The sequence below is a fragment of the Penicillium taxi genome (genome assembly GCF_028828555.1).
Source record: "Penicillium taxi strain IBT 34144 chromosome Unknown utg000002l_segment0_segment0, whole genome shotgun sequence".
NCBI classification, from domain to species: domain Eukaryota; kingdom Fungi; phylum Ascomycota; class Eurotiomycetes; order Eurotiales; family Aspergillaceae; genus Penicillium; species Penicillium taxi.
The window spans coordinates 2773775-2786387 of NW_026643204.1; the positions used below are offsets into that span (position 1 = coordinate 2773775).

At 47.0% G+C, this 12613-nt stretch overlaps 3 protein-coding genes across 3 annotated transcripts; 2 read left to right on the top strand and 1 right to left on the bottom strand.

The window, feature by feature from the left end:
* Positions 1–368: 368 nt before the first annotated feature.
* N7495_002947 (putative beta-N-acetylglucosaminidase) lies at positions 369–3516 on the top strand (the record flags this gene model as incomplete). The annotated part of the gene is made up of 4 exons (XM_057205616.1): positions 369–418; positions 631–749; positions 825–3352; positions 3406–3516. The coding sequence occupies 4 exons, from the start codon at positions 369–371 to the stop codon at positions 3514–3516; spliced, it is 2808 nt and encodes a 935-aa protein (XP_057066223.1).
* A 1710-nt stretch (positions 3517–5226) lies between these two features.
* On the top strand, positions 5227–7050 carry N7495_002948 (NDT80/PhoG-like DNA-binding family protein; the record flags this gene model as incomplete). Its single annotated transcript, XM_057205617.1, has 2 exons — positions 5227–5375; positions 5436–7050. 2 exons carry the CDS (start codon positions 5227–5229, stop codon positions 7048–7050), a joined length of 1764 nt encoding a protein of 587 aa, XP_057066224.1.
* A 662-nt stretch (positions 7051–7712) lies between these two features.
* On the bottom strand, positions 7713–12363 carry N7495_002949 (cleavage/polyadenylation factor CFT1; the record flags this gene model as incomplete). The annotated part of the gene is made up of 9 exons (XM_057205618.1): positions 7713–8194; positions 8254–8401; positions 8490–8943; positions 9017–9092; positions 9148–9346; positions 9400–9762; positions 9817–9984; positions 10039–10349; positions 10404–12363. 9 exons carry the CDS (start codon positions 12361–12363, stop codon positions 7713–7715), a joined length of 4161 nt encoding a protein of 1386 aa, XP_057066225.1.
* Between the last annotated feature and the right edge of the window lie 250 nt (positions 12364–12613).

Below are 12613 nucleotides of genomic sequence, written 5' to 3' on the forward strand. Positions count from 1 at the left end.
AATAAGCTGGGGATTGAATATCGGATATCTTTTACGTAACAATATTCGTATTAACTAGCTAACAAACTTATTCTACCTAATTAACTGATCATTAGTACTGTCCCTAAATTCGATTCAATTGTTAGCGGACTAATAATCTAATGATGACTCCCCTTATCATCTTATCTGCCGAATGCGGCTCTAAAGCTGTCACTGCTTAATCTCACCCTCTTTTGTCACCTGACTGCGAGCTACGGAGTCTCTCATCCCTCAACTGAATAAGGCTGATCCACACATCCTCCGGTTGCAGTTACCCTTCCCCCATCCCCCCCGATTCCCTCTTACTCAACTTTCTAGGGCTCCCCCGCCCCTTTCATTGCCCAAGGGCCATGGCCCCGAAAGAGGACATGTTGCCCCCGGGCTGGGAGGATCCAAACAGGTATGTTGATCTTACGCTTCTAGACACCCTATCCTACCCCGACCCTCCATCTGGCATCCATCTTCCATTGTGGAACCCCAACTCTTCAATCTCTCCATACTACGCCCCCCTTGGCCGTGGTCGGCCTTTTTAGACTATTTAGACTATTTCTCTTTTGGGAATGATTTATTACCTGAATATGGAATGTGCCATGCTAACATCCTACTTGACAGGCAAATGGGCCAGCTCTTTATGATGGGCTTTGATGGAACCTCAGTTAGCCAAGAGATTCGATCTTTGATTGAAGATTATCACTTAGGTTCCATCCTCCTATCAGCCAAGAATCTTAAATGTAAATTCTATCTATTCTTCCCTTCTTTCTTTTCAAATGAGTTGCTTTTTTTTTTTTTTTTTTTTTTTTTTACAGCCGCTGAGGAGACCACAAGGTTGGTCCTTGAATTGCAAACTATTGCCCACAATGCTGGACATCCAGTGCCATTACTCATCGCCTTAGATCAAGAGAATGGTGGTGTCAACAGTTTATATGATGAGATATACATCCGACAGTTCCCTAGTGCCATGGGAATGGCGGCTACTGGATCCAAGTCATTGATCCATGAGGTCGCAGTGGCAACAGCACAGGAGCTGAAGGCCGTTGGAATCAATTGGATTCTTGGCCCGGTCCTAGATGTATTGACTAATATACGCAATCAACCCCTCGGCGTTCGCACCTCGGGTGATGACCCTCAAGAAGCATCACAGTACGGTGTGCAATTCATGAAAGGGTATCAAGAAGCAGGACTCGTCACTTGCGGCAAACACTTTCCATCTTACGGCAACTTGGAATTTTTGGGTTCGCATAGCGATGTCCCCATCATTACAGATTCTCTGGAGCAACTCAGTCTAACCGCTTTGGTACCTTTCCGTAATGCCATAGCACATGGCCTTGATGCTATGATGGTTGGCGGGGTTTCCATGTCTTCCGCAGGTATGAATGTCATGCATGCTTGTCTGAGTGAACAAGTGGTGGATGACCTCCTTCGAAAAGACCTCAAGTTCCAGGGGGTCGTTGTGTCAGAGTGCTTGGAGATGGAAGCTCTGACACACAATATTGGAGTCGGAGGTGGAACGGTAATGGCAAAAAGTGCAGGCTGTGATGTAATTCTATTATGTCGGTCGTTCCCAGTACAGCAAGAGGCAATCAATGGGCTGGAATTGGGTGTGGAAAATGGCATCATCGGTCGTCCTCGGATTGAACAGTCTTTGCGCCGTGTCTTGAATCTGAAAGCACGGTGTACTTCTTGGGAACAGGCCCTCAACCCTCCTGGCGTCCCCTCCTTGGCTCAGATGCAGCCATCTCACACCAACCTCTCTACCCGCGCATATAACAACTCAATTACAGTAATGCGAGACAAATACAACATTCTTCCCCTATCAAATGTGGTGAATGCTGGCGATGAGCTTTTGCTCCTGACTCCTCTGGTCAGACCACTTGCAGCTTCTGCTTTCACCCGGAATGCTGAATCCCTGCATGAGTCCATGCATGACTCCTTCGACTCTGAATCAGAAGTGGATAGATCTGCCTCGGTGATGAGCGGGGAGGTCGTTTTCAAGGAATTGGGAAGATCACTTTCACGACAAAGAAATGGACGAGTCCTACATACTTCATACACATCTAATGGAGTGCGCCCGATCCACGAAGACCTGATCAAACGGGCAAGTGCGGTGATTGTGGTCACAGCGGATGGATATCGCAATCTATATCAACAAGCATTCTCGAAGCATGTCTCGTTGATCTGTCAATCGCAATACTCTTCATCTGGTGAATGCCGTGGGAAGCCCATGGCAGTAGTCGCTGTCAGCTCTCCATATGACTTCGCGATGGATCCCTCAATTGGTACATATATATGCACATATGATTTTACAGAAACGGCACTCCAGGCGTTGGTCAAGGTACTATATGGTGAATTCACCCCCACAGGGTCCTTGCCTGGATCGGTCAATCGCAGTCAGAAAATTCATCATCTATCACGGCAGCATTGGCTTGTGGAGAATTGGAATACAGATCGCGACTCCCATGCTTTAGATGTATTGCTGAACGCCGTGCGTGAGGACTGTGTTCAAGGTCGGCATTCTGAACTCACGGGTGCCACCTCAAACAGCTTCCTCTTGCGAAATGAGGATATTGATGAAGCGCACTTTGTTGTTCGTAACAGCAGCACCCACGCTCTCTACGGATTTTGCGCAACCTATTTCTTCCGATCCACTGGTACGGGTGTTATTGGCTGTCTGATCGTGGACCCTGCTCGAAGAAAACTTTCTATTGGACATTCGCTTCACGATCGTGGCATTCGCACCTTGCTTCAACGAAACAACATGAAACGATTCCAACTTGGATCACGTCTTCCCGGCATATACCTCGGCATTCCGACTGCGAATCCCGTGGAGTGCAAGCAATTACGGCAATGGTTCGCAAATTTGGGCTGGAACACGGCTCTCTCGCGCCCCGTTTCCAGTGTGGTGCTGCACAATTTGGCCACCTGGACACCACCGGATGGTCTCACAGCCACATTGCAGAATGCCGATGTGATCTACGATCTGGTTTACGGGTGGGACTTCTCTCGGACGATCCTCGACCACATCAAAACCAATGCTCGTCAAGGAGTAACCGACATATATCGCATTGCGCTGGGCGGAGCGCCGAATTGCGGCATTATCCGGGCGAAAAGAGCTTTGGATGATATGATTCTCGGAAGCATTGTGATATACAATGAAAGATCGGCATTGGCCGAACACATGCCCGCCTTACGCGCCACCCAGAATCCGGTCGGAGGTATCTCATCCCCCGTCATCGCCCCATGTGTGGATGACTACTCCACTATCATGCAAGGTTTGATCCTGCTGGCTATCAAGCAGATCCGTAAGCTGAATGCGCATGCGGTGGTGATGGATTGCGTAAGTCTTTTATCCTTGCGATTCCCACGTACCGCAGCTGATGAAATATATAGGTTGATAGTGATGGCAACTTTGAATGTCTCTCATCTATGGGTTTCAGCATGTTGCATAACTTTGAAGAAGTGAATTGCGATGCAGCGACTTGGATGATGCACCCATCATAGATCCAAGATTGAGGTTGGTTCCTTTTTGTTTTTTACTTATATTCATGTTGATTAACATTTTTCCCTTGTGTCTATGGAGGGGTTTATATTTATTATTTTGATATCCGCATTTAGGGAAGGAGGGGAAAGAGACGGGGAAATGAACGTTACTCCGAACTCCGGGCGTTTTGTACTTTTGGCATCTGATTTTGCCTCCTGCATATTAACAAGGCAAATTGGGCATTTGGCATTTTTGGGGTAGGACAAGGGTCTGTTGGACGAAATTTGACATGTTTTTTTTTTTCTAGTCACCTGCCGATCACGGGAGATCAGCTTTTGAAAATACATATGGAATGAAATGGATATTAAAGGATATTAAACGTGTCAAGGGCGAAGGAATCGGAATATGGATGAAGCTGAAGTGGAGCAGAGCCACGATAACTATTGGACCGGATTTCCGTAGGAGTAGCGTGGTAAGTTTGATCCTCATATAGCTAGGAGTAAGAAGCCATTATATAGACCTCTTTAATATGCGCCAATTCGCGCCCTGTTAATTAGTATACTAGATATACGTACCTACTACTAGGTATTAGGTATATATTTGGTACTATAGTTACTCCTACCAAATCCTTTAATTAAGTAGAGTTTGTGGAAATTGCCTCAGTCCAAGCTTCACTTTTGCCCCCACAATTATTCCTTATCTTTTGATCTTAGTTATGACTACATTCTATACTAGTCATATTTTATAGACGTCGGAAGTGTAGAGGATACCTTTTCCACCTACAGGCGGTAGTCATCAGGGGCAATATAATCTATATCACATATCACATTTATAATTCCAGGCCAAATCGGGTAAATGCCCACTACTCCGGATTCAGCTCAAAGTCTAGACGTTCCACACAGTATGACCTTAATGCGATCATGCCGGACATCACCGGTCCCACTTTATCTTCAGTAAACCCCCCCCCTTTTTATGGAGGTTATGAGAGGTACCATGGTTCATATATCACTGTTCCAGGGTTATACATTCACTATCATGACTGAGTATAGAATCACCTACCAAGTCCGTAAGTAGAAACCGTAGAAACCGTAGAAACTCGCTAAAAACCTGCTCTGCAAGTCATCTTCCCCTGCAGTGGATTTGCCCGTCCTCGGTGGATCGTATAATAGCCAATCATTTCCTAACTTTGACGGTCACGGACGTACCCTTTTTCAATGAACTTAACTTGTTCTCGTATGTCAGACGTTGATCATGTCCAGGGTCTATATACTTACTGTACATAGGTACCCCATATGAACTATCAATTTCAGGTTATTCTCGATCTCTCCTCCTACTATTCTCGATTCTCTTATATCCTATAAACCGTTTATAACTTAACTGTCCTACACTTGTGGCGTCTTCAGGGTTTTCACCTATCTTAGTCCGAATCCACCCCCAACTTTACCTCTTTTTCCTCTATTTTTAATTATTTTCTTTTCTTTTTTTACTTTTTTTACTTTTTCAGAATCTACAACGGAGTAATAAAGAATTGCCGAGAACCGACTTCCCGTTCTTCTTTACCCCATTGAGATAGGGAAGAAAGACCGTCTTCATCTCATACTCCGCAAAAACCACGGCTCCACTTTTCCCCGAATCCGGGAAACTTCAAACCGCATTCCCATGTTCCCCCTCCTTAGCCCTTAGCCATTTCACTTCACTTCTCTTGTCTTTTCCTTCTCTTTCCTTATATCATGGAGGGATTTGATACTATGGCTATGCCTCCTTATTTGGCGAGTCCTTTGTCTCTAGGTAATCTTCAGGGGACAGACTATCTCAATGCTATGTCCGGTCTGGATCTTCCCGATCATCGTTCCAACTTTGACTCCGAAACCTTTGCCAGGTACGTTCTTGTGATAATCTACCTGCAAGGGACTTGATCTAATCTTAATCTTTGAAACAGTGATGATATTGCTTTCACCCAAAATAGTCTACCGCACTCATTGAAGCGCTTCCCCTCTGGCTATGATGATCCGTTTACCGATCTGGTCGCGCCTACATTTGACCCCGTGCTTCCAGAGCAACCTCAGGACTCCTCTATCGATCACAATAACAAGTTACTGAGCTTTTCCCTACCGATATACCACTTCACTTTGCTGGACTACTCAATGCGCCGCACCTCCTTGTCTGTCTCCGCTCAGCTGCATGGCATGTTCTTCCTTGCAGAGTCGCCTTATACAACATCGCCTTCTGAGAATGCCCCACCACAACAGGGTGCCGAGTTGACCTGTTACCGTCGCAATCTCTTTCAAATCACAGGCTCAGTCACATTGCCGCGAGGCATGCGCTACATCATGACAGATCAGGGTAATCGCATCCCCATTCTGGCTCAAGAGTTGACCGTCTCAGCCACCGAATCGGTAGAAGGGAATCCGGTGAAGATTATATCTGTTCCATGGAAGACACCGTCGGCCGCAGCGGCCAACTCTGGAACGGCCCTCGAGGACAACAATACCGGCACCGCTGCCAAAGTCGAAAAGGAACCCCCTCCAATCCCACTTGATATAATGGCTGGCCAGGATCTAGATACGGACTATGCCACCTTTCCCATCGCCTGGAAGCGACTACAGTTCCGTGTGGCAACAGCCAACAACGGCCGTCGCAAGGAGTTACAGCAACATTTTGTCGTTCGGCTAAAGGTGATCGCAACTTTGTCGACTGGGGATAAAATCTCAATTTCCGAAGTGCAGTCGGGCCCTGTCATTGTCCGTGGCCGGAGTCCGCGTAATTTCCAATCTCGCAAGGATCTTCCTCTGAGTGGCAGTGCTGCCGCATCACGCAAGAACCAGGCCAACTCGGCTGCGCTCAACCGCACCCCTACCAACGATTCTTCCCTACGTCGTGCTAGTGTGACCCCAGCCAAGAGCAAAACTCTACATAGCAGTTCTCCTGAGACCACCTCTGTCCCGCCTCCAACTCTCATGCAGCAACCTCAACCAACGCCGGATTGGACCCCAATCCCGCAATCCGCTTCTGTAATGTCCCATACTCATACCCACCAGTCCCTCTTCCCCCAGTCCAGCCCAGAGCAATTATCTCATGCCTCTGATCAACGGCGCATCGGTAATTCATTAGCAGCAGCAGCGGCGCCTATAAATTTATCTCTGTTGGATGAGGAAGAGACTAATGGAGGTCTCCAGATGGATCAGAAGATCATGGCATCCTACAATGAGATGATGCCGCAACAAAATGTGAACATGGATCACTCGGCCCCACCGGCTAAAATGCGCAAGATGTCTCATAATGTTGCTCACAACCCAGCTCGAAGTGTGGCTTCATCTATTCCCTTGTTGGAGACTGCCAATCTACATCAACAATTTGTGTCCTCCCTGCCATTCCCTAATGAGACCACAGATTTCCTCTATGAGTATTTTCCTCTCGGTATGGATGACTGGCAAGCACCTGTTGATGCCGTCTACCGGCCGCATGTGGTCCATCATACCAACATGCCGGAGATGAAGTTTGTGACGTCAAGGGGTCGCGGCAAACGGTATTTTGCTGCTGAAGATGTCTTTTAAGTTTCCAGGCTCTCTTGCGCTTGGGAGGCGTTTTAATATTTCTTTTTATTTACTAGGTTGCATCTGCATTTGAACGGGGGGAGGCCAAGGGTTTCATCTGTTGATTTTTTTTTATTTTTTATATTTTTTTCCTTCCTTCTCTTAGAGTTTTTGTTTGATTGATCTATTTTGCGCCGACAGAAGAATATCTTCTCTTTCCGAGGCTGCCTGGATTTTTGATGATCTGTGGGTTATTGTTCTTTTGGTCTTGCAGTTTATAGTGCAAAATCGGCGATGTTGGCGTGATGTGGAGTCTCTTTTGATATTTTGCTTGGATTTACTGGGTATCTTTCTTTCCTTGCTTTACCTTCTAAGGCTGGGATTGAATCTGGGGGTTTCTTTTTGGGGCTTTTTTTTCCTGGCATGGAATATGGGCTTTTTTGGATTTGATTTGTGTTTCCTATCTCATTTTTTAGTTATGGTTATATCCCACCATGTTATGATGCTACGCTGCTAACTATTTACTGCTGTCCGGCATTGGCCGACTGCCACTATATTCTGGCACAACAATCTGAGAAAAAATTTCATGAAATTGCTATTTTCCGTACGTTTCATTCAATTGGCTCTCTTCCGAGGCCTAACGTTCTTCTATCGATACTTAGATAGGATAACTATGTATGGGTCTATAGGTATCCTAGCCCGTCTCCACTGATGGCCTCAAGATCGGCCCGAATCTCCCACTCTGTTGCGCCGATCCGACCCGCGATCTCCGTTTGGCGCTGTTTGCCCAGATTTAGCCATTGCCGTACCAGATTGCCATCAACCATTCCTCGTCCACCAGTACCATCGCTCTCAACTGCACGGAAAGCCCGTGGGTTCAATCCACCAGGATGCTCGAGTGTACTAGCCAATTGAGACTGCATAGCTGATAGTCGGCGGTAGCTCTCCTCTACCACCGACGTGACGAGCGCTAACGATCCGTTCTGAGAAGTGATCAACACGTTGTGTGCCGGGATGCTTCCATCCACGTCCATTTCATCTTCTGTAGGCTCGACCTGTTCTGAGGAAACCTTCGTGCGAGGAAGGAGAGTGACTGTTGAGGCGAAATTGCCTGTGTAGAACTTGCTTCGGTTGAGTAGCCTATCACCATTGGATGATTTAGGGTCTAGATTTAAATTCTGTTAGCTTGGGAAGGCAAGGGAATGTTCGTCACTCGTTACGCACCTTCTGGGTCGTACTGCATTACATGCAGGTTGCAATCGCTGTCGGCAACTAGCATGTAGAGCTTGTTGCTGTCTGGGAGGAAATCTGCTGCCACCACTTCGAGGTACTCCGGGTCCTTGCCGAAGAGTGTCATTTTGTAAGGATCCTCCTGCAGACACAGATTAGTAGATGCCACAATAAAAAAAAAAAGAGAAAAAAAAGGAGACCAGGCTCGTGAAGGCAGAAGAATTACTAACCGAGTATCCTGCAAACCAGAGGCCCTTCACTGCGTCGCCTAGAAGAACCAGTCCAGTTCCCTTGAGTTCCTTGGCGACATTGACGTAGCATTGCATGTCCATAAACGCCACAGGGAGAAGGCTCCCGTCCTCTTTCAGACCCCGGACCATGCACTTTTGCCCCTGGGCCACGATGATAAATCCCTGTCCCCCAATGCCTGACAGTGCTGTCACAGCACCCTTCACACTTTCCTTGCCAATCAGTTTCAATTTGCGGCCTGTCTCTGGCTTCTCTGGGTCGGGCACGACCTCAATCACCTCGAAGACGTAGATGCACCCTCGAGCTGGGATATCTTCGCCCTTGGCCATTGCCGTTCCGACAACAATTAGGTCCTTACGCTCGTGCGTATTCTCGGAAATTTCGAGGTTGACATTCTTCACTGCAGTGATGTGTTCGGCTAGTTCAAGGGGATAGCTAAATAAATATTAGCATTGAAAATGGAAGTCAAGAACAGGCAGATCGATGATCGCCCACAAATTTTGCTTACCTGTCTATAATGGTCCAGGTCTTCGGGCTAATGACATTGACAGAAGTCTGGGGGACCTTTGGGAGAAATGAGGTTGCTAAAAGGCCATATCAGCATACTTTTATAGATTCAAGATTCGAGTTAAGCCATACATTCATTGCGCCATTCGGGATGGAGCTCGTCATTTTCTGGCAACTTAAAGTCCACATTAACGCTTGTACCAAGGACATAGGTGTCAGAAGCTGTCGAGTAGGTCAAGAAATCGACTTGCTCTTCCAATAGCACCTTGCGTAGTGTCCAAGAGTAGTCAAGCTGCGTATCTGGGTGTATTTGACAGCCTCGAATATTGTGCTAGAGAATATATGTTAGGGTGGATCTTCACAGGAGTGTTCGGGGAAGCTTACCTCGGCGTCGATGTAGATAAATCCATTGTCACACCCAGTCGTACTCGAGTTGAAGGAAGTCAGCCAACGTATGTAGTCTCCACGAAGACGGACTGAGTGCGGTGAGCTAGCGGCGGTTCTCACAATAAATCTAGCCGATTCTCCAGGCATGAAAACAGTGCTGAGCCCTGACATATCCGATAGGACCCGTAGTGGTTGGGCACGTTGTTGGTTATAAAGCTCTGTGAATGACGATCCCGAAGAAAGCCTCGACAAGGTATGATTGGATTCCCTGAAGAATCGCAGATTCGATGTCTCGGGATCTTGATCTGACGATGTGATCACAGGCTTGTAAACAATCAAGTCATCATTGTCGGTACGAAGCTGTATTTGATAGAATTAGCGATGAGGTTTCAATGAAGGTAACGGGTATCATACAATCAAATATGGCGAAGTAAATGACCGATCACCGAGATCAGCCACGAGAATCTCTTTCAAGGATTCTCGTGTGTTTGCTCGTCGGGGCGGATCCGTCGATAGCAGAGGTTGCAAGCAGTCGACACCGTCGAGGACTGACAAAAGCTTCATGTCCGGCACACTAAATATCTGCATAGAAATGGTGAGCACACAACACGTTATGGCCACCTGACAAAAACTTACCGAAAGTTTGTACTCAGAGCTGAGTGAAAACAGAAGCACGCTTTCATTAGAATTAGATGTTCTCAGTCCGAGTACTTTGAATATCTCATCTTTGTCGCGATAAAGACAGCATGAACGCCACTTCAATGTAGATAACTCATCTGGAAGAGATATCTCATCGAGGTCGCCACTTCCATCTGCATGGAGAAGCAAAATAGAAGCATCATCTCGCAAAATGGCCAGGTATGGATCAGCGAAACGCGCGCTCACAGCCACGCATTCTTCATCTGTCTCTTCATCCCATACGGGATATATCTGTGCCAATCCGAGGTCTATATTAAGATATTAGCATTCCATCACTTAGAAATTTATCAATTGATACTGACCTTTATCATAGCTTCGAACCTCGTTCTGCAATACTTGGACAAGACGGGTACTGTTTGCCAGCGATCCGATCTCAACAGTGGAGTCTTCATTCGGGTTGAATTCTGGGGCTTTGAACGGCTCTAGTTCCTGTCCATTGACAATCATAATCTCAGATACTTCCTTGTCCACATCCGTTGGACGTGAGAAGATAACAAAATGTCGAGAAGAGTCATTAACATTTAAAAGTCCCTTTTTGCCCTCAGTAATGGTAGCCGACCAAACTGCATCGACGTCGTCGATTTGAAGGAATATCTTTGTAAGAGGGTCAACTTCTCGTTTGATGACAACAAGCCCGCCAGCTCTATCAGAGCCCTGTGATGCCACCAACTCCAGCTCAGATGAAACCCCCTCCCCAGTCGGATCGCTTGAGCTTTTACCCAGTGTAATGTCTCGCAAGGGCCCGATGTTGGTGAGCCGATCGTTCAATCGGAAGTTATAAAATCCAGGTGTTGAGTTCCCTAAACTGATGCTCGAGTCAGCCTGGGTGGTATCAGGAGCTGAAGAGTAGAGGTCATCTTCATAGACATCATCTTCCATTTGATCTTCTTCGGAAAAAACTTCAACTTCATCATTGCCCTGCTTTGATATCTGCCGTGACTTTTTGGAAGAAATGGACGAATTCGACCACCCCAGGAGCACAGAGTCTGCATCCTCACTACCGAGGAAGATATTACCATCATCAAAACAAGTAGAGCATGAGGCAGACGAATTCAATAGATTTCCGCCCGCTTGAGCTGGTAGAGAATGGACTGTTATACCCGATACCGATCGCCCATCGAGCTTGAATTTGATCAATGCCATATCGCCAGAAGCTAGTGCCAGCAGAACGTCACCGCTCTCGCCTCCGAGGCGCTCCACCATACAACCCTCCAAACGGAAGGCTAAATTTGACTGGTCGCTCATGGAAAATGAGGAGACCTGGCGGGAGAAGTCATTTACTCCCACGGCATTGGTCTTACCGGCTTGATCCACGTGCACAATCTCATTCGTACCGATTAGTAGAGCACCTCCCACGGGAGGTGGGAGTGCCACAATCTTGAACAAGTCAGTTGGAAGCCGCGAAACAGAAAGGAGAGTCGTTGATGCTCGTTGTTCCAGATCTAGTGTGAAGACGGTGTAAAACATGACGTCTTTTCGCTCGTTAACTAGTGCGGTGGATGTTGTGACTTGGGAATAGAGAATGCCGAAAGTCGGTTCTCGATACTCGTAAAGAAATGCAAGGCTAACTGGGTGCAACAACGAGGGATCCAGGGCTGTTAATGGTAGAACAAACGAGGCAGCATAAGGAGTTTGATATGTTGAGTCATGCTTGCTGTTCTCTTGATCTGCTCCATTGCCAGTACCCAGACCTGAGCGTTCTTCGTCAAGCTCAGGGTCGTAGTCATCCATGACCAAATCATCTCCTGCCTGGTGGAATGGTAAAATGGCCAGGTTGCGGACTCCAAAATTGAACACTGCACATCGACTGCTGGGGTCCACGCTAAGGATACTTGGACAGCGGCTCAGGTCTGGTAGCCATGGGCTTCGAGTTAAGTCATCTCGTTCGTAATAATGGATTGATATGGTTGAAATATTGTGACGCTCAGGATCCCACTCAATCAAGCTGAGCCTTGCATTGCGAACAGCCAATAGAATGGCTTCTCCGCCACTTTTAGTGTTCAGTAGCTTGACCCGGCTCAAACCAGTAACTGAGCCAGGCAAAGAGTACTCTTTTTCTAGGACCAGCTTGGTGTCTGATGGGTGTGTCGAGTGGGTCTCGGTGCTTTCAGTAAGCCGCCGAGGTGAGGACTTTCGCAAGGAGAACACCTGCAGGAGAGATGATCGAACCACAATCAGATTGTCGGCTGATGCTGAAAGAAATGGGATCGCCAATGCATGGCTTACACCCGTTGGGGGGAGGAGCTCCGTATAGCACTGCATTGCAAGAACAATACTGGGGATATTCGAAATTCTCCAGATGAATTGAGGTCCTAGCAATAGGTGTGGGTACTACTGTACTAGGTGCACATTGAAGTCACATAGACCTTAAACCCCAGAAATTATAACTCCCTAGCACAGTAGAGCAAGATACTTCCAAATTCTAAATCAGGGCGGTCATGAAGGAAAGCTCGATGTCACATGGCGATAAGATGATAAGATATATCACGTGGTTAGTATTCATGACGACAGT